The sequence below is a fragment of the Canis lupus genome, chromosome 15 (genome assembly GCF_003254725.2).
Source record: "Canis lupus dingo isolate Sandy chromosome 15, ASM325472v2, whole genome shotgun sequence".
Lineage (NCBI taxonomy): Eukaryota > Metazoa > Chordata > Mammalia > Carnivora > Canidae > Canis > Canis lupus.
The window spans coordinates 29,301,643-29,323,785 of NC_064257.1; the positions used below are offsets into that span (position 1 = coordinate 29,301,643).

Consider the following 22,143-nt stretch of genomic DNA (forward strand, 5'->3'; position numbering starts at 1 on the left):
ACAAAGAATGTATTAAAGTCCTTTTAGATCCATGATTTTCAATATAGGATAAATAAAAACAGAAAAATAAGAAATAATAGTAACTTACATTTATTCTGAAATTTGGTTATTGTTGTTCTACCTCTTTCTAAATCTCTTTCCTTTTCAGTTAGTTCTCTTGAAAGAAATTCACTCTGTACAGAATACAAAGAATAAAACTGATTTTTTTAACAAAATATCACAATAGTTTGTACTTTTCAAGTTTAAAAAATTTGACCAACTGAGGGACAACACATCAGAAACAAGTTATAGAAATACAACAGTAATAATAACACAATACAACAGTAATAATAACACAACCCTAAAGGTAAAACAGATGGTAGTCTTCCTCCCACTTTCTCCCTTCTCCCACCCCCATAGCAAAAGGCAAAGAAATACAATGAAAGTTTTGTCTTTAGCGCCACAATGAAAGTTTTTGTCTTTTAATAGTCTGCCTTTATACTACCTGTTCTGCCTGGCTTCTATGAAGTTCAAGCTCTATTTCTGCATTTCTATTCTGTGCTTCCTTGACCAATAAATCCTGTGCTATGACTTCATTCTAAAGAAATAATTAATAAATTAGGCAAGTCAATGATTTCATATCAAACTTACTGCATTTTTAGATCTTTAAAAAAATAGAATGCGTATAAATTGGTGTTACGTGCAAGCATGAAAAAATTCTTAGTATAATTATTACTTAAGAACTTTGTTAGAGAAGTCACAAAAAACAAAGAGTTAATAAAAAAGTAATCATAGTAATGTAATTTGGAGGAAAGCTCACCTGAGATCTAAGAAATACTAGTTCTCTCTGTAGCTGTTCTATAAGATTTTCAAGAGGACCTATCGGAGATGATTTTGATTGTGTAGTAATAGGCAAATGGTCAGGAACATTAACTTCAAGTTTACTTTTCAAAATCTCTGTCTGTAAAGGTACTTCACTCTTTCTTATATCTTCTTTCAAATTGATATCAGCATAGTTTATCTGGGTATGAACCTGTTCATCTTCTGATGTTGCTATCTGTGATTTTTCCATGTTAGCTCTGTTACCATGAATTTGTTCACAAAATATTGCAGACTTTTGCCTAAGTGATAATTTCTGCATTAAGTCTGAAGCTGTTGATAAGGCTTGTAAAGATGAACTACTTTTTTGTGTGAAACTAGTCTTCTCAAGTGTCTGACAGCTTCTTGACACTTGCTTCATAGAATGGTCAGAAACAGAGTATAAGTAGTCATCTATTTCTTCATGGCTCTCCCTATTAAAGGTATTGACTAATGATTCTAGATTTCTTAAAGATTGTAGACATGGTGCTTTAAAAATCTCCTTTATTGTAATAGTTTCTGGAGGTGAATTATTATCTTTTACTTGTATAGATGAAGACTGTTGAGTTAAAGAGACAAAAGGATCCATTTCACTTTCTACACTATGTTGAATTTCAGATACCATTCCTGATAATGATCCTATGGTGACATTCTCTTCTGGCTCATTCTGATATAACTTTGGAATATTGAACGATGGTCTCCTATGCGGCAGCTCTATTTTATCTGGACTCCTAATCTGTATTCAGAGTAAATAACGTCTCATTAATCAATCTTTGGATCAACAGGTTATTTAAATTTTTAAAAAAGTTTTCTTTTATTTAACAACTATAAAAAGAAGCAATGCCCAAAATGAAGTAAAGGGGGAAGAAATGAAAGCACTAATAATAGCAATTTTCTTTTATTCTATAACAATACCTTATTGTTTACCTTTGATTGTGCTTCATTCATATTTTTGAGGCTTGTAAAATCGAATTTCCTTTCTCCTATTTTATTTTCTTGAGAAAAGTTTTCAGTTAGGTTCAAGTCCTCCATGGTTAATCCTACATATATTAGAAATTAACAAATTAGAAACATAAAAAGAACTTTCTTTTACCCTAATTCTTAAAAAGGAAAATCAAGTTTTAACTGAAACAAAAGGTAGAGGATTTCCAAAATCCTTGATCCACATGTAGCCTATACAATCTTCTGACTTAGCTCACTTTTAATATTAATATGAGAGACTAATATGACTTTTGTCTTCTCCTCTATCATTCTTTACCCATTCTACATAAAAGTATTAATAACTACTGAAATAGTTTAGAGAAATATAAAATAGATAAGAATCATGAATGAGTAAACTGGCTAATAAACTAATAAATTATGAAATTTTGCCCTGCTAGAAATCTTTTGATATATTATAGAAACTGATGATTTATAAAAACAAAAACAAAAACAAAAAACAACAAACAAAAAAATCCTCTATTATTCAGATACTTGTAGACTTGGGTGAAGTTAGAAAATAATTCCTTCTCTACAGTCTTCTTAGAAAAACGTACTGCAATTACTATTATAAAACTTTACCAACTGTTCTCTTGATATCAAATAAGATAAACAAAAAATTAATTTTTATTCAATAAAATATTACTTTCACTTAATAAAGAATAATGTACAAAGAAAGTTTTCAAAGCACAGCTCTTAAGGAAAGGAAAAATATTAATAATAGAAATTACTAAGTTTTATCCTTATTGATCAAAATATCTTGGGATTGTGTGGAAATTAATAAACTATACTGTAAAGTTTTCAAAAGTTGATGAGTCTGAAATTTTGTTCATTTTATTGTGTTTTTTCTGTTTTTACCTGTTTTAGACTTAGGACAGACACCAATGATACTTAAATACCCTTCATCAGGTCATTATTTCATTTATTAAACTTGGCAGCAGAACCACGATGATATATATAATATACAGAAAATTTCATCTCCAGATAATTCATTTTCCAATGACTCTTTTAAAGATTCGGAATAAATGCATATACCTGAAGTTGCAGCTCTTTTTCCTCTTTCTTGAGCCATTTGGCGAATTTTTTTTTTCAGATCAAGTCGTTCTTCCTCTAGACTTTCAATCTATAAAGTACAAATTATTAGTCTTTCTTTTTAGTTCAACCAGAAAATTAATTACTTAACTATCACACTTGCCTCTTTCAAAAGAATCTGGTTTTCAGCTCTGTACTGCTGCTGTTTTAAGCTTTTGCTATTTCTAAATTCAGTTAAATCAATCATTGTCTTCGGTTCAAGACCTAAAATATTAAGGGATATAATTAAAACCTTATCAACATTCAAATGAACTACAAAAATTTCATATAGCAATTGGTTATCATCAAGCAAATGACTGTAATTTATTTAGTCAGTATCATTGAAGAACAGGGCACTTTTCATGCAAGAATTTCCACATATTTGAACTATAACCTTATAAGTCAACATTTTATCACATTAATGGAAATCCTGACAAAATATATCAGGATCTGTCTTTTTCTCCATGTCAGATCATTGTGAAAATATGAGAATGTATTAATCAACACAGAAGCTGTGGAATAAAACAGACTTGCACTCAATTTCCACTTGCAATTATTAACTAAGTGTCAGAATAAGACTTCATTTATTTTTCTTGGCTTGTTGTCAAGAGTGTAAGAAAATTAACCCACATAATGTACCTAGTCCAATACCTGGCACATAGTAGTCATAATTAATATCAATATCAATTATATTACTACACTAGTCTAATGCCCACTGTCTGCTAACTTCCTATTATGAAGTAGATATGAAGATTGTCTCAAGAAAGTATAAAACAAGATTTGCAGGCTTTAAAATACAGAAAATCTTGTGTTTGTGATAGCTATTTAATTGGCTTGGTCATCTTTAGCAACTTCCAGTTTGAAGTCATCTGTGATCTGGTAGGTCAAGTTGATTAGAAGGCTAACTTGGGGTACTGGCTGATCTGGGTCCTATCTAGTACATTTTCATAAATAAATCATCTTTATAAAATACATATTTTTTTCTTCCTCTAGAGAACAATTTTCACAGATGATCATTTTAACTCTAAGAAAGCATTAACTAGTATTTATCAAGTATAATGAAATCAATATTTAGATTTTTCTTTTCACTTCAAAGTAGCAATTTATAGTCATGATTTTACATTCAAATGAGTAATACTCATTAAATGAACTATTTATTGAAACTATTACATAAACTCACAAGGTATATACAGTAATTACTTCTTAGAATTAACAGTAATCTTAAAATACTCAAAGTTAAATTTAAGCAGCATAAATTAACCAGCACTTATAAATGTCCTCATGAATTCATCTGAACAAAAGCACTTTGCAAACCATCATGGGTCATATAGACCCTACCTTTGTTGAGAAAAAGAAAGGGGAGTTCACTTCTAATATATAGTATTAGTTCAGTAGACTTTCAGGTTTAAATAAGGAATTATTACTTGAAGAGATGCCAGACAGAATAAGCAGTGCTCTAGGCTGGCCCAGTCACCATCCCAACCCCATTAAATCCCTCATCCCACATCAATCACACTGATTTAGAAGGGTTTATCTGGGGGGGAAGAGGGGGAAGCACTCAACTATTTAAAAATAAACAAAACATGGCTTGACAGCTAAGACTGATAAAACTATGGATCTTAAAAAATGACTTACCCACACGCTCCCTCAGTGCTTCATTTTCATCAAGGAAATCATTGATCTTCAACTCAAGTTTATTGATTTCCTTTGTCAATACTTCAATCTCTCGATCTCTTATTTTAATTTGGTTTTTACAATTCTTTATTTCAATAACAGCATCTTCTAAACCATATACTCCCTGAAAAATATCCAATCTAATTTATGTATAATGTGGTTTATTTGAATAAATTATGAAATTCATGATTTTCTTATTAAGTCTGAGGGAAAGTATAGTTATATGTAAGATTTATGTCTTTAAACTGTGCTTTTAAAAAACAAATCCAGTAATAACAACGGAAAATGGAACAGCTGAAACTTTCTAGTATAGCGTTCTATCGACAAAGTGACTCAGAGAATGACATATAAAATACCTAACAAGGGGAGACTGGGTGGGTCAGTGGGTTAAGCATTCAGCTCATTACTGATCTGAGGACTGTGAGATCGATCGAGCCTGCAGCCAGTTCTATGCTGGGCACTGGGCATGGAGCCTGCTTAAGATTCTCTTTCTCCCTCTCCCTTCCATCATCCTACTCAGGCTCTCCCTCTCTTGAAAAATAAATAAATAAAATAAAGGTAGTGAATATTGACTATTATAAGACCATGCTAGATGATTCAGGGGGTATGAAGACAAATCAGATGTTCATACTGTCTCTAGGGAGCTCCTTATCCATCCCTCTCAAAAAAACAAAAAACATTTAACAAAATATAGGAAAGGAATAATAAGAGTGAATCAGTGACACCATTAGTAAGCCATTAGTGGCTTGACTTGGTGGCAATCAGATTTAAAAATACAAAAAGTACAAAGTAAGTACTGTGTGTTGGCACAGTAGGCAGCAAAACTGTCCCTGAAATAGCTTTTAGCAAATAAACGAGTGGTGTCACATGCATATGGTGGCACAATGACACAGATTACAAAGAAACTAAACTTGCTGTTTCACCAAAGCTGATTATCTGAGCAAAAGGTTTTGATCAAATGGTTAGAAAACAATTCTGCTGAAAAGTAAATGCTGCTCAAAGGTCTGAATAGTGTAGTATAAACCAACTAAGATAACCTTTATCATAAAATACTTCTGGAATGTCTTTGAAAGTACAAAGTAAATAGCACAGAACAGTCTGGGAGTGGCAAGAATAATCTAAACTCCCTGATTGACATGATAAAAATACATACCGATTCATAATCTTTTAATCGCTTTAGAGTCTCAACTAGTTCTTTATCCTTTTCCCTAGCATCAGCCTCAGCCAGTTCAGCTGTTCTCTCAGCCTCTTTAGTTTTCTCTTCTAACATTTGAACCTTAGACTGAATTTTCATATAATGAGTCTGTTGGGAAAGAGTTGAAGCACCTACAGGGTAAAAAACAAACAAACAAAACCCATGAATTAATTGAATTGATTACTCATTCCTTTAAATCCCTGATTCCAATACAGGAAGCAAGAAAAGTGGTTCATCACTAAAAAAGTCCCTTTAATATTATAATTTTATATTTGAAAAATAAAATTTGTTTTCATTTTATTGATAGGACAAGCTTAAAAAGTTAACAGAAAACCTTAGCTGAAGGGTTATGGATTATAAAAGATTGCAAAACACTGCTTGATAAAGAAGGATCATTGTGACAAAAAGTACTAGCTATCTGTTCCTAATGTTCAACCTTTGTTGAACTGTAATAGAACAACACAATTTTAGTTGTGGACACGTGGCCATTTGAAATAAAGACTAAATTTCCACTTGTACCCCAGCGGTGTGGTCATGGGGCTAATGGGATATAAGAACAAGCCATGTGTGTATTTCAGGAAATGTTTTTAAGAGAGAGGAGTGAATTTTTTCTCTTTTCTCCTTCCTACTAGCTGGAATATGGATATTACGTCTGGAACTCGACCACTAAGAACACAACATGGATACTACATGTTGAGATAGGCAGGGCAGCAAATTACACGATGTCTGATACACGATTATTTGTGCAGTTATCATACCAACCCCAAACCAGTTGCCTCAACTTTGTTTATATCATGGAAAAATGCATTTCTATCCTGTTTAAACCACTGCTATATTTGATTTTTTCTGTCACTTGCAGCTAAACTTAATAGCTAAAAAAAATCTCTACTTATATTTTACCAAGCTGGTGCTAGACCAAAAAACAATATTCCTTTTATCGACGCAAATCATTCTAACCTACCCTAAGTGTTCTACTGATTTATAGAGCATACACTTACGTGTAGGCATTGGACTAGTGTGGGACAGCACGCATGTTTATAAGAAATGGGCTTCATTCTCTGGAGTGAAAAGCCTAGATGGAGAATGTGAGAGTGTCTACTCTCATTTCTTCAGTGTGGCTCTCCACAATATATTTGTCTGCCTATCCTCCAGCATGTGCTATTTGCCTCTAGCTCCACCTCCTCCACCTTGCTGTTTGGGATGTGGATATGAGGGTAATGCTCCATTTTGGACAAGACAGAGGAGGGCAACATCCTGGGTTGCCTAATTCTACACCATCACACAAGTGAGAAAAATAAACTTCTATCTTGATTTTGCCACCATTTTCCAGATCTCTAGCTCTGACAGCTAAACCTAATTCTAACCAATGAAAAGAAACCACCATCAGTATCATATTTACAAATATAGAGTATATTCTAGGACACACACCTTCTGTGGACTTCATGGATCATATGCCTATGGACTGACTGAAATGTCATTAGACAAGGCCTCTTTCTTATTTGATAGCAGAGATCAACTGCCACTTTTTCTCCTGGTGGCTGGAATATGCAAAACCCATGCTGTCAGGCATGCTTTTAAAAGCAGTTTAACCTACTGTCAAAGTACAATTGTAAATACAGAAATAAGTATAGAAATAAGTATATAAAAATAAGTGTAACAAGTGGGCCTTGCTATTGGCTCAGCAATCATATTCCATTTCCCTGGTCTGTTTATTCTTCTAGATGATCATTTCATACCTTCTCTTTTCTCCTCTCTACTCAAACGTTAACCCGTCCTCCCCTATTCTAACTTTCAGCTGAGAACCTTGCTTCCTATACTGAGAAAAAAGGAGCAATCAGTACAGAAGCTTTACCTGCTCCCACCATCAGGTCATCTCCACAGTCACTGCAGCTGTTCCTACATGCTCCACTTCTTTCCCTGTTATTATGGACAAATTCTTTGTGCTCCTAAGGCCAACTACCCCACTGGAATGCTAGATTCCAGCCCCCTGCCTTTTCAAGGATATTGTTCCAGAAGTTCTCTCTCTCTCTCTCTCTCTCTCCTGCTTCATCAATGTATTAATTTTCCTCTTTAATGGATCTTTCCTTTAACCTAAAAGCATGATTATTTGTTCCATTTTAAAGACAAAAAACACTTTCCTCATGACTCTTTCCCTTCAAGGTACTACTCCATTTTTTGCCTTCCCTTCACACAAACAGTCCTCGAAAGAGTCTCCATGGTGTTCTGTATCAACTGTATCCCTTTTCTCTTAAACCAAGAGTGGCCACTGCTAAATCCACTGGTCAATTATCAATCAATACTCATCTTGATATATTAGCAGCATTGCAGTTCTGAACATGGCTGCTTATTCTCTTCCTTGATGACATTCCTCATGTGGTTTTCAGAACTCTACACATTCCTGATTTTTCTCCCGACTAGCCTCCTTTGGTTGCTCCTTTTCATCTCCCCAGCCTCTAAAGTAAGAGAATCCCTAGGCTCAATTTTGTATTTTCTTCTTACCATTTGTTCCTTTGATGATCTCAGTCAGCTTCATGACTTCAACTGTCATATGGTTCCCAAATTTATATCTTTAGCCTAGACTGTTGTCCTAAATCTCAGATTTCTATATATACAAGCGTCTATTTAATTCTTTCATTCAGATGTCTAATAAACATCTCAAATTTAACATGTCCTGTTTAACTAAGTATCCGATCATTTCTAAACTTGCTGGAAACACAGTCCTCCCCCAATGTTCAGAAAAAAGTCTTGATAACTCCCGCATATCCTACCTCAGATCTGTCAGCAAATTCTATTTCTTGCACCTTCAAAATACATCCTGAACTGACTACATCTAACAACTCTATGCTACCGCCATGCTCTCAGCTACTAGCACCTCTCCAGAGTATTCCAACAGTCTCATAACAGGTTTGCCTGCTTCTGTTCTTACCTCCTGTTGTCTACTGCAGACATAGCTTAAGTCAAATTAGATCACTCCTGTCCTTTGAAACTTTCTTTGGTACTTCTCACATAAAATAAAAGCCAAAGTCTTACAGTGAACCATTACGTCTCTTCATGATATGGCCCCTGGTCACCTCTCTGATCTCATCACGTACTACTGCCCCACCTGCCCACTGTTTCAACCACAAAGACTTCTTTGTTGTTCTTCAACACACTCCGTATACTACTACTTCGGTACCTTTACATTCCCATTGTCTGGGGACATCTGATTGGCTTACCACCTCACTTCCTAAAAGTGTTCAAGTATCTCCTCAAAGAGGCTTTTGCCTCACTATCTAAATTGCAATCACCACCACCACCACCATTAACTCACTAGCTAGTTACCTTTGTGTCTTTTTTATCTTCAGCAATTATGTTAAATGTGTCATGAATTTATTATGAATGGTTTGCATTAATGTGTCCTGGTATAACTACAGTATGTACTGCTATGGAAATATGAGACCACTGATGTTTTAAGGGCTTCTGTTCACATGTATTAGGCAAGGCAGTATGTCCCAGGGTAGGGAGAATAAGATGAGATACTAATTTGGTAATGTTCATTCAAATGCTGATGAGCCAAATGACTTCTGGAAATTACCTGCAATGCTACTACACATTTTATCTCTACACAGAGATAAAAATTTTATTCTCTTCTATTCTTTTTAATTATAAAAAATGGGATAAATAACTACAATCAATTATATCACCATTTTTCATTTCTTTCACCTAACTAATCTGGTCATAAAAGTTAATGTAATTTTTATTGGGGAAAACTTACAGAAAATATCTCTTATCACTTACAAATTTAAACACTAGTAATTTATGTAGTTACTATACTAGTTAACACATGTAAAGTCATTTTTAAAAATATAAAATTCAAAAAGAAAAATCAATAATATATCTATTGACAATTTAAGAAAAACAAAATCCTTGTAAAATTGAATGGTACATAGAATAAATTTAAGTACTTATTAAACATTGAATCAATTACCTTTGTTTCTATGAAGCTCATTTTTCAAATCTTCGATAATGAAAGTATTTTTTTCCATTTCTTTTGTATATTGTTCTACTTGTTCAGTGAGCATCTTAATTTGACTATCTCGTTCTTGTATGCCCTATAAAATATTTTAGAATATTACATATGATTTATTCATGGATGTTAACATGCATGTTAAAAGTGAGGGGAAAAAAGTAGGTCTTGTGTTTTTTTCAACAAGATTATAGAATATATTTTCTATGGGTCAAAACAATGTCTTTTACTACTTTGTCTCCCTCAACTGCACCACACAACGTTTGGTACACTGATGTCACTCTAATATTTAAAAAGAGAACTGCTAACATCCTGGCAAAGGGAATTCCAGAATACTCTGATATTGACAGCTTCTTCTGACTCTTTTCATGCTACCATTCCTCATGATCCACCCATTTCCATCTATTGCCATGTAACACTTCATTCAAAATATTGTCCCTTGCAATTGTTCTTATCCTCCAGATACTTCCCAAATTTGCCTCTTTCTTTTGAACTATGACTATAGGGCACAGACGATGAAAGTATAACTTCTACACAAATACATTTGTATTAAAAATGAAATTTAATGTAATAGTCAAATTATTACCAAACTTTTAGCTTTTTTCACATTATATAGGATATTTCAGCACCAACATATAACATAATAAGCATTAATAATAGAATATTAAGATATTTTTAAGTTTCTAAAAGTTTTTGTTTCTTATTAAATAATTCCCAATCAAAACAATATATCTATTATCTGCATCAATATAGGAAAATATACAAAATAACTCTATTCCTAACTCTAAACTTAATTCTAATTGTTTCTTGGGACTGCATTTCAAAGGACTTTCTCATATACCCAACAGGGCAAGCCACTAGGTAAGACACATTGCCTACTTTAATAAACCAAATTTTGAGAAGGTTTTACCTGTTGTAGAGCCATAACATTACTTTTATCAGCATCAAGCTGGGCATTTTTCAATTTCTCCCTCAGGTTATGCAACATTTGCTGATATTCAATAATTTCATCATCTTTAGAAGACAAAATTAACTAGATATAAACAACATAGGATCTGTTACATAAGAGGAAAATTAATAAATCATTTTTCACTTATGGTAAGTACTCTAATATGTACCATTAGCAGATTTCAAGAAAACACAGGAAATAAAATTCACTTTGAAGCGAGTAAGTATCAGCAACTATTTGCATAATCATTGTTGCTTTTGGGTGTACAACCTTAAGGTCAAATAAGAAATGATTCATAATATACATTATAATTTTTGCTGTTTTAGAAATTCAATCTTTAAATACTCTCAAGCTTTAAAAACCCATTCTTAAATAAGAATTGTAAATACTCTCATGCAACTACAAGGAAGTTTTGTACAATTAGTTTTTATGGAGAAAACCTTAAAATGCCACTGGATGAAGGTGTCTTGTGTTCTCTGCTAGAAGAATCAAATACCAAAATCAACTTGTAAAATTAATTTATAAATTTATCACATATCCAATAAGATTTTTAAGAACTATTTCTAAAATTCATACAAAAAACATGTCCACATGTATCTAAAAACTGAATAGCTTTTTCATATATTTAAACATAATAACTAAAACAAGGACACATGGTTAAAAACTAGATCAATATAAAGGAGAGAGTTCAAAAATAAATTCAAATTCAACAAGAGTGTCGTATGTAACAAAAATGAAATTGTATTTCAGTAGGAAGATAAAGTGTTCAATAAATAATGTTCAGAGAACAGAGTATGTCTGTTGCATCCATACTTCACTCTCCATGCCAAAATTAATTACATATGCTTAAAAGACTTAAATGTAAAAGATGAAACTAGGAGGTACTAGAAGAAAATAGAGAAAACAATTTTATACTCAGAACTCTCTCTAATTATGATACAGAGTTCAAAAGACACAAAAAAATAAACTACATGATACAAAAAGAAATACTTCATAACAAAAAGTACCATAATGCCAAAAGACAAGTGTCAAACTGGAGGGATGATTTGGATATATATGACAACTTGTAGCAATTTAATCTATGTATTTGCAAAACAACAAATACATGAAATATTCATTATAACATTGCTTCTAATACCAAATAGCAGAAACTGCTAAATATCACTCAACAGGCTAGGCTATCAATTAAATAAATACCTACAAAGAAAAATTACAAAGCCATTAAAAAGAACAAAGCAGTAGTATATATACCGACATAAATAATTCCTAAAAGATATTAAGTGAAAACAAAATGCAGAAGAAAACATATACTACCATCTTTACCCCCTAAATTAAATGATGTAAAACTTTTCTTTCCCCCAGGGGTTGGTAAACTCAATCAAGGGTCAAATTTGGCCTGCTGCCTGTTTTTGTAAAGTCTTATTGCAAAACAGCCCTGCTCATTCATTTGTGTATTGTTTATGGCTGCCTTTCATGTTATAATAGCAGAGTTTGGTTACACCAGAGATAATATGTTCTAAAATATTTACTCTCTGGACTTTTTACAGAAAGTTTACTGACCCAATTGACTCCACAGGGTATCATTGTCACTGCTACTGCTTTTGTTTAAAATACAGATTATCTGAACTTTCCAGATAACCAAATCCAAATAGCCAACAAGACTTATGTGACCTCTGTTTAGAAACAATGACTATAGAAGTGATAGCTTTTAAAATTAGGTTTATTCAGAATCACTTCCTACTTTTCTCAAAATATACAGTCGTTATAATCCTAGCTTCTGACATGGTAAGGTCAGAGGATTTTGTTGGGGTTGGAGAGTAGGGAGGAGAAAGAAAGGTGTATTTTGAAAAACTCAGATGATTCTGAAAGTCCCTTTCCTTACTCCCATTCCCACTAAAAACCAACAGTTTGATTGGTCTGAAGGAAGGAGAATTGAAAAAACTTAAATTAAACCAGGAACTATATATACATTATACAAGGCACCTATAAGTTATGTGAAAAATTTAAATTTTACTTAGAATTATCTATTTTAGATGACAAGTAAGTTATGTTTTAGACTTATATTACAAATAAGCTAGAGGACTATAGAAGAGAGAATACTTAGTGCTTTTCTAAGTAGGACATACAATGCACTTTAAAAATTGCCTAATAAAAATGTCACTAACTACCATAAAGACTTTAAAGAAAACTAAGACTAAGAAGTTGAAATAAAAAATACAGATGAAAAACCCATTATATCAACTAAAAAAAAAAAAAAGCCACCTTCCATTCTTCTACTTTTGCATTGACAGCAGCCATGACTGGATCATCTTCCTCATTTTTTGCTTTCAGAAGATCTGTAAGCTCCTGCACCTAAAAGCAACAATTATTTCAATAATTGTTGCAAAATAGTGCAATATACACTTATTTGTTATATATGCATATTTACACATACATTACACATACACACTGTATATACTCATACATGTATATACATACACATTACCAATGCATATCCATTATTGGAGCAGTTCTACAGTTAGACGTGATATTTAATAGTTTCTGTATCACTACATATGTATAATTATTTGTCATTAATAGAGAATTATATTTTTGAGCATTATTCTATTTTAACACCAGGGTAATATCATGTAAAAAATAAGCAATATATTGGTTTTCTGATATTTATGATGCATTTATGGTATAAGATTTAACTTCAGGTCCACAGGACTTCTAGGAATCTTTAGTAGAAAATCCCCATGTTTATCAGTTTTCCAGGACCCTGTCTACACATTCGTTCACGACACATATGAGGTATGCATAAGGGGATTAAAGAAACACATATGGACAAATATACCAGCATGGCAACACATTACAGTAAGAGGATATAGTACAGCATAAGACAAAAATTTATATCCTAGAAAGTTAAAGTACTTTTTAGTTTCACATAAATAATATGATATAATATGAAGTCTGCACAAATGAGTTAATCAAACAGTTATACTTACTTGGAGCCGGTAATGATCATTTTCTTTTTTTAATTGGTCCATGACATTATCTGTCTGATGTACGATTGCTTTCATCCTGTTATACTCATCAGTCATCTTTTCCATCTCCTGTACAGACTCTTCTAGATTTTTTCTCATTTCTTGATTCTGAACTTCAATTTTTTCATTAGCTTCTGTTAAAGTCTAATAAAGTTAAAAACACTATGGTTAACTTAAGAAACTGAAATTTAAACGAAATTAAAATTAAACAGAATCTTAAGTGTCTGTTGGAGAATAGAGAGTCCTTTATAGATCTTTAGTAGCGTTTGATCCAATTAAATCAAATTAAATATCAAGCAGATTGCATCTAAAAAGCTTGGTTCTTCTTAATGCCCAAGATAGACATATAAAATGAGTGAATTTGCAAGATTTGTAACTTTAAAGATGAAATTTATTTCATGTTTCCAAATGCATAGTTGCAGATTTCTACTACAGAATTTAAATGTAGGACCAAATACTAGATTTATATTATAATAAAGCTTTATAAGAATCATTGCCTTGAATTGACTTCTATTTTACCTGAATTTCATCCAGATATTGGACAAGTTCATAGTTTTTTTTAGACAATTGTGATCGGTAGTCACTGTCTTCTCCTCTTCTTGATAAAAGTGTTTCTTTTTGGGAATCTATTTGTTTCTGATAGTCAATAATATCCTGACGAAGCTGCTCATTCTGAAGGCAGACCAAATACAATATTCTATATTAAGAAACTATCCAGAGAAACAAAACTTCATCCTCTAAATAGTTGATCTCAAAACATATCTTTAAAATCCCAAGGTCTCGCCACCCTTAAAGTCTCACCTTTTTCTTTAGACGTTTGTTCTCCAGAAAAGAATAGGAAAAAGAAAATTAGAAATAAGAAAGGCAACATATAATTAAAATTAGGAATTAGAAATTAAAACAATAAAGAAATTTTAGGAGGAGATATTATTTTGGATAATCAAAGAAAGTAAGAATATTAATTATCAACCAAAATAAGGAATATTTTGGTTATGTTAAAAAGATAAGAACTCCTGTAAGGATAAACAATGTACAAACATTATTTGGCTCAGAAGAACCAAATAATACAGAACTTATAAGATTTCATGAGAAACAAAACATTTAAAAGAATACTGGGTAAAATAAGAAAAGACAGAAATGCAGTTATTCAGCAATTAGCAAACTAACAAAGAATAGCTTATAAAACAAAGCAAAATTTACCCCCATACAGTAAGAGATGAACATAGTACTTAGTAGCCTCAACTTTCAATTTATTTTCTATTTCCCTGAGACAAATTCATATAAAAATAAGCCAACTTGGAAGCATCTGTTACTTAGAAGATTACAGTCCTGCTTAGAGTATAAATTTATGAAAATGTTTTTAACAAGTAATTTATTGAACTACTACAACTACTAAATTTTTTTACCAACCTCTCTTCTTAATTTGCTGTTTTCATTTTCTGCTTCCTCATTTCGAAGAGCCAACTAAAATAGCAAAATAAAAAAATAAGTAAATAAGGTTTAGCAGTAATTCAATATAAATCCAGGTTTCAACTAATCAATTTAAATTTTAAATTCTAATTAAGTAGAGAATGATTAACTACTAAGGACTTCATGTTGATCACAGATATGAATAATAAACCAAAATTTGTGAAATCTAAAGATTAGGAAAAACAAAACAGGCTGAGTTTAAATGATTAAAAAAAAAAAAAAAAACTAACTAACCAAAGGATACAGAAACAAAGCAACAAACAAACTATTCCACTCCTCGCCCAAACCTAATAATCAGCAATTTTCTGTCCAAGATCTTTAGCATTTTGCAGTTCTATGTCAGGGCTAGGATATTTTTTGTTCTGGTGAGCATTTAAATTACTTAGAAATATAAGGCAGCACAACATAATGGTTAAAAAGCAGCAATCTGAAATCTGACTAGCCCAGGTTTATATTCTTTGTCCACTGATTTCTGGTGGAGTACAAACAAGCCATTTACTATCTTTTAAATCCAATTTTCCCATCTCATATATTGATGTAAAAATTAACTATGATGTTTATAAAGTCCCTTAGCACAATGCTCAGTGCAGGAAATAACAAAAAAATTATGGAGTGTTTTCTTCTCACATAAATGATTTCATTTGTGATTCTTTTATTTCCCAAAACAAATTTTATTAACTATTATCACAGTTTTTTTTTAAACAATGTCCAAACCTCTTATGTCTTTTCACTTTTCTCCCTCATTCAAGCAGAATGTAAAAGATCAGTGGTTTGGAATTAGAATACATTTAAAAGTCTATAGTAAATAACCAAATGCAGTATGTGACCCTTGATGGAACCTTGGATTTGGGTGGAAGGGCTATGAAGGGCATTATTAAGCCAAAGGAAAAAAATACAATTAGAGACTAGATATTAGGTAACAGTATTGAAAAATATTAAATTTCCTGCATATGGTAATTATATAATGATTACATTGGAGAATACTCCTCTTTTTCAGAGACACATGCTGAAATATTTTAGTGTTCATGAAGTATCATGATATATGCAGCAGTTAATTCTCAAATGGCTCAGCAAAGAGAGAGAACTATGTGAATACAAAGATATTGATGGAGAGATAAAGTAAAAGTGGCAAAATTTTGACAATTGGTGAATCTGTATGAAGAGTATATGAATGCTTATTGTTTTTCCTATAATATTTAGGAAGGTATGATAGTTTTCAAAATAAAAAGTTTAGAGGGATCCCTGGGTGGTGCAGCGGTTTAGCGCCTGCCTTTGGCCCAGGGCGCGATCCTGGAGACCCGGGATCGAATCCCACATCGGGCTCCCTGCATGGAGCCTGCTTCTCCCTCTGCCTATGTCTCTGCCTCTCTCTCTCTCTCTCTCTCTCTCTCTCTGTGACTATCATAAATAAATAAAAAAAAATTTTTTTAAGACTTATTAAAATAAAATTTATAAAGTTTAGAGAAAGTTTATAATAAAATGCAAAACACCGGAGAAATTTCAAGAGTGTACCTACTACTACTACTATCATCATCATCATCATCATCATCACCATCGTTGCCTGGGAGTTAAGAAATAATCCTATTGTGTTTTGAATTGGAAAATTTTAACTAGGAAAGAGATGTCAAGAACTTACCACTGAAGCATTTAGTACTACTGATGCTCTTTTCCCTTAATTTTTCAAACATCACATTCTTGATTTTTGTCTTATGCTGTTCCTTAAAGCACCTCTTCCTGTTTCATTAGACATTTCTCAGAGATCTCCCTTACAGTCATTTCTACGGCTTCATAGCTATGTTGCTAACTCACAAACCTTCACCCTCTACCCAATGCGTTTTATGAATTCCAAAACCAGTTACTCTTTTTGAATATGCCCACTGGAATCTCAAACTTAACATGAACAAAAGTGAAAACTGGAGTAGTAATTACACACCTTATAAATTTCTCTTATGTCTCTACTTAGTGAATAACACTACCTTATTATTCAGTGGCCCAACCCAGAAAACTCTCCATTCCTCCCTCTCCTGACAACCATTCAACACATCCAATTACACGTACATCTCTAAACCTGTCTATATCCCTTAATCTCTTCAGTCATGATTTTAATTAGTCCATCATCAGCACCTGCCTGAATTAGCACAGATGTCTCTTTACTATTCTTAGTCCTCTTCAATCCACTCTCTATAAAGCTGAATAAACATCAAAAGTATAGATCTGATCACGATATTCTCATATTCAAAATTCTTCTTCTTTTAGGAAAAAGACCAAATTTCTCAGGAACTGACTTGTACTTATCTCTCCGGAGGATCACAAATGTTTAAACTACAAAGGCAAGATAGTACAGTGGTTTAGAACAGACTCACTGAGTAGGTTTGGATTCAAATCCTGTTTTTACCACTTATTATTTCTGTAACCATGGACAATTACCCTTTCTTTGTCTGTTTCCCTATCTGGAGCATGGGGAAATGTTACCTATCTCAAATGATATGTATGAAACAAGGAACAACAAATTAGTGCCTATAAAGTATCTGGCACATAATAAGGATTCTACACTAGCCATTTTTACCTATATTTCAGCCAAAATGAATAATTGTAATTCCCTAAATTCACCATGCCATCTCTTCCCTCTAGATCTTAGCAAATGCTGTATCTTCAGCCCAGAATGCCCTTTCTTTAACCACCACGTATACCCCATCCCCTTGCCAGACTAACTCCTAATTCAGGTCTGCTTTTTGGTGTTTTGTTTTTAATAATTTGTTTTAAAGATTTTCTTTATTTAAGAGAGAATGTGAATGGGAGAGCACGAGCAGGGGCGGGGCAGAGGCAGAGAGAAAGAAGCAGATCCCCTACTGAGCAGGGAGCCCAATGTGGGCTTGATTCTAGGACCCTAGGAATCAAGGGAGAATCAAGGGGAATCATGAGCTGAAGGCAGACCCTTAACCCACTGAGCCACCCGCGTCCTTCAGGTCTCAGTTTACAAATCATTTCCTGAACCTCAAGACTGATTTAGTTATCCCTCCCCAGAGTAGGGATATGTTACATTTATTATAGACAATGAATATCAAGAAGCAGGATAACATTACCCTCTATATTCCTAGCATCTAACAGTCTCTGGCAAGCTAAACTCAATAAGGGCAAAGAAGAAATTGCCAATAACTCATATTCCATCTCAAAGAATCTAACAACTGGAATGGTACATAGGCCATATATTCAAGTTTTCTGTATTTGTTTCTATGAATAGATAGTAGTCTAAGAATGGACAAGATAGTTCTGATTAACAGGATATGGATATGAATGACAAAAAGTTGATTAATATGGGCTAGATGGAAGAACAGTTCGGAAAATGACAGATATCCCCCTAACAAGCAAATCTATTTCTGTATATCATAGATTGAGTCCTTAATGATTATTAAGAAATTCATAGGTCTGCTTTGTTTTATTAAGTCAACTAAACAGACAATCCTCTAAGAACTTATTCCTAACCTTTAGGTGGCATCAATCCATACATTTTTCAGCACAAAAATGGTATGGATAGATCACTTTTACATGAATCTTTTAATTATGTAAGAAAATAAATATATCAAGAATAGGGAAGTTTTTCTTTACAAATCAATTTGTAACACCTTATAACCTTATAAAATAGCGACAACACTTTATAACCATTGTTGTTTACTTAAAATTTATTGCCTTCTACTTCTAAGAGAACAATGGACAAATATTATTAGGATGTAATGAAATATTGACCTAAAAGGACACAAAGGTGAAAGTTTCTGGGAATCAGGGATGGAATGTTACTATGCTTAGGCAGCAGATTCTATAAAAGTTTACTAACAGGTGAGGCAAAATAGGAAATTTGTTTTCTGACAGGATTTTCTAAATACACCTGCAAAAAATTTTTTCCTTAAACTAAATTTAAGAGAACACTGGATGAATTATTTTCTAAATAACAATATAATAATCCAAAAGGTAATAACTATATTTGTCTAAAAGACAAAATGTTGTGATTTAAAATACACATGGATTTAAAAATGCTGGCTTTAACAAACTTTTTAAGAACCTATATTTTTTTTACATATAGGTATTTATTGCACAATATGAAGTACTCCTAAAACCATGGAATTTGATTCAAAGATATAATGAAAACATGAACAGTAATACAAAACTTTAGAGGTAAGCATACATCTATTCTCACATAAAACACAGAAATTGATAGTTGCCATTATAAAAACATAATCAGGTGTTTTTAGGTAACTTAAACAGTTAAAATTCATTGAGGAAATATGCCTTACTTGCTCATTAACCTTCTTCTCTTTCTCCAACTCCTTTTCCATGTCCTCCAATTCTCTATCTTTTTGTTCCAATTGTTTTTCAAGTTGGCGAATTTCATCACGTAAAAACCGAGTGTCTCTTCCACCTGCAGACTGCTGTGCCAACTTAAATAAACCAAAAGTAGAAATCAATCCCATTAGAAGACTCAACAACAAATTGACTTTAAATTTGTTATATATAATCAGCACCAGATGTTTAAAATCATGTAAAATCCACCCAGACACTGACCTCTGCTGCTCTTAAACTACCCTTTCCCTTGTACCCTATTTAAACCAGGGCTGTCCAACAGGACTTTCTAGGATAATGGAAATGTTCTCTGCATGGTTGAGTAGCAGAGCCACTATCTACAAGTGGCTTTGTGAACTTCAAATGTGGCCACTGCAACTACGGAAATGAATTTCTAATTTCTATTGTAATGAATTTAAGTGTAAATAGCCACAAGTGATTAGTGCTACTGTACTGGATGGCTCAGACCAAGATCACCTTTAAAATCTTGGGCCAGATTAGGGCACCTGGCTGGTTCAGTAAGTAGAGCATTCAACTCTTGATCTCAGGGTCATGAGTTTGAGGCCCACGTTAGGGGGATAGAGTTTACTTAAAAAAAAAAAAAAAAAAAACTCTTGTGGCAGATTAAATCCATTTCACTTCATATTCCTGTTATTTTCGGTCACAGTCCAAAACATATCCTTTGGCATCTACCTGTCTCACATTCATCTCTTTACCATACAGCTGTGTTATTCTTATATATTAAATAGCTTTTTCGGGATCCCTGGGTGGCACAGCGGTTTGGCGCCCACCTTTGGCCCAGGGCGCGATCCTGGAGACCTGGGATCGAATCCCAAGTCGGGCTCCCGGTGCATGGAGCCTGCTTCTCCCTCTGCCTGTGTCTCTGCCTCTCTCACTCTCTCTCTCTGTGTGACTATCATAAATAAATAAAAAAAAATTAAAAAAAATAAAAATAAAAAAAATAAATAGCTTTTTCTTACTCTTTTCCTCCTTCAGAACACTTTCTATTGTGCTCTCAAAAATCTTCTTTCAAGATACATTAATAAAATATTAATACATAAATACACTCTTGGCCCTTTTACTGAATCATGTTCTCCATCTCCCCTCCTTAGCTGCAATTTGGTTCCTTTAGTATACTAAATACTTTGGAACTCTTTGGAAGATGCTCATTCTTTCACATCCCATAGACCTCAGGGTCAAGAGAAGGTGTTGATTTACCTCAACTTGCAACTTTCAGGCTATCATTCTTCCACCATCTTATGAAAACTCTGGCTGCTATGAATTCCACATGATAACCAGCTATTCAATCCCTACCTATTCATGGTAGCAGCAAACTACTAACTTCCCAGTTGAGCCCCCTCAAAATTCGTTGGCAATTTTTGGCACATGGCTCATAGTGTTCCACCAAAAGACCCCATAAGCAGTTTTCATACCCATATAACTTTCATTCTAGTCTCTCTCTCTTTTTTTTTTTTCACATGCTTCTTGAATTCACTATAGCCTCCCACTCTCTTGCCCACACCAGAACCTTGTCCAGTGCAAACATTGTCTCATGATTCCTAGTATACCCACCCTCTGACTTCACAGGAGCCTCTAATTCCTTGACCCCTTTCTAACCTCTCATTCAAATCTTGATTTACCCATTCAGCTGAGATTTCATAATCATTATTTTAATCAACCACTTTCTTACCAATATCTCCCACTGTCCTATCCTTCCATTCTACTGTAGCTGTCTAAACACTAACAGAATCAATCTGATTTCATAATTCATTTAGTAAGTATTTATTGAGAATGACTGATATTTTTCTAGAATATAGATATATTATAGGGAACAAAAATAACTCATCCCACTTCACAGTTAGTAAATAAAAGAATCAGGATTTGAACTCAAACTGTCTGACTCCAGATCCCCTAATCTCCAGCTCATTCTCCACTGAGTACTTGAAATATTCCACAAGTATTTCAAGCTTAATTTTCCTTAAAATTTGATCACACATCTTCCACTCTTATTTTTAGTAAATGGGCCTTCACTCCAACCTCTCAACTTCTAGGTACTAAACCTATAAACATAAAAGCTTCTGCACACATCCATTCTTCCCATTACAAAGGAAGGTCGGGATCCCAGAGTGGCTCAGCGGTTTAGTGCCTGCCTTTGGCCTGGGGGCGTGTTCCTGGAGTCCTGGGATGAGTCCCACTTCCGGCTCCCCACAGGGCACCTGCTTCTCCCTCTGCCTGTGTCTCTGCCTCTCTGTGTCTCCCATGAATAAATAAAATCTTAAAAAAAAAAAAAAAAAGGGAAGAAGGTCTTTCCCCCTTTTAAAGGCTAATCCATTTGTATCACACTCCTTCCCACATTGTCAGGAATTTCAAAATCTTTGGTTTGTTAACAATACATTCATATTTGGCTCCTAATTTTCTCAAAAACTACTTCTACCAAATCCTTCCACCAGTATTCCTCAAATTCCCATGTTCCTCCACTTCAGTTCAGTTGCTAGTAGTCTTCTGTACACCTCTCTAGATTGTAAGCTTTGGGGGGGTGACTGAATATTTTTATTTTGTTCACTATTGGATGTTCAATCCTAAGAACTTAAGGTACATGGTA

The 22,143-nt window shown here is 33.3% G+C and overlaps 2 protein-coding genes across 5 annotated transcripts in view; one reads left to right on the plus strand and one right to left on the minus strand.

Moving 5' to 3' along the window:
• The window catches only part of C15H12orf29 (chromosome 15 C12orf29 homolog), a 74,751-nt gene extending 73,268 nt beyond the window's left edge, over positions 1 to 1,483 (plus strand). Inside the window, exon 8 of the mRNA XM_049094501.1 lies at positions 1,456 to 1,483. Coding sequence (XP_048950458.1) covers positions 1,456 to 1,468 — 13 coding nt within the window. The 3' untranslated portion in view covers positions 1,469 to 1,483. The remainder of the gene's footprint in view (positions 1 to 1,455) is intronic.
• Positions 1 to 22,143, minus strand: part of CEP290 (centrosomal protein 290) — an 86,668-nt gene that overhangs the window by 61,830 nt on the left and 2,695 nt on the right. For 2 of the 4 annotated variants that reach the window (XM_035699496.2, XM_025439052.3), the window contains exons 6-18: positions 19,496 to 19,639; positions 15,147 to 15,200; positions 14,256 to 14,408; positions 13,698 to 13,880; positions 12,973 to 13,062; positions 10,672 to 10,794; positions 9,723 to 9,846; positions 5,714 to 5,886; positions 4,522 to 4,684; positions 3,011 to 3,111; positions 2,851 to 2,938; positions 1,765 to 1,877; positions 89 to 173 (exon numbers count right to left, since the gene is read on the minus strand). In XM_035699496.2, the coding sequence (XP_035555389.2) occupies positions 89 to 173; positions 1,765 to 1,877; positions 2,851 to 2,938; positions 3,011 to 3,111; positions 4,522 to 4,684; positions 5,714 to 5,886; positions 9,723 to 9,846; positions 10,672 to 10,794; positions 12,973 to 13,062; positions 13,698 to 13,880; positions 14,256 to 14,408; positions 15,147 to 15,200; positions 19,496 to 19,639 (1,594 nt within the window). Of the gene's footprint in view, positions 1 to 88; positions 174 to 484; positions 578 to 799; positions 1,574 to 1,752; positions 1,878 to 2,850; positions 2,939 to 3,010; positions 3,112 to 4,521; positions 4,685 to 5,713; positions 5,887 to 9,722; positions 9,847 to 10,671; positions 10,795 to 12,972; positions 13,063 to 13,697; positions 13,881 to 14,255; positions 14,409 to 15,146; positions 15,201 to 19,495; positions 19,640 to 22,143 lie in introns of all 4 variants that reach the window. The other 2 variants (XM_035699494.2, XM_035699495.2) reach the window with 2 other exon arrangements.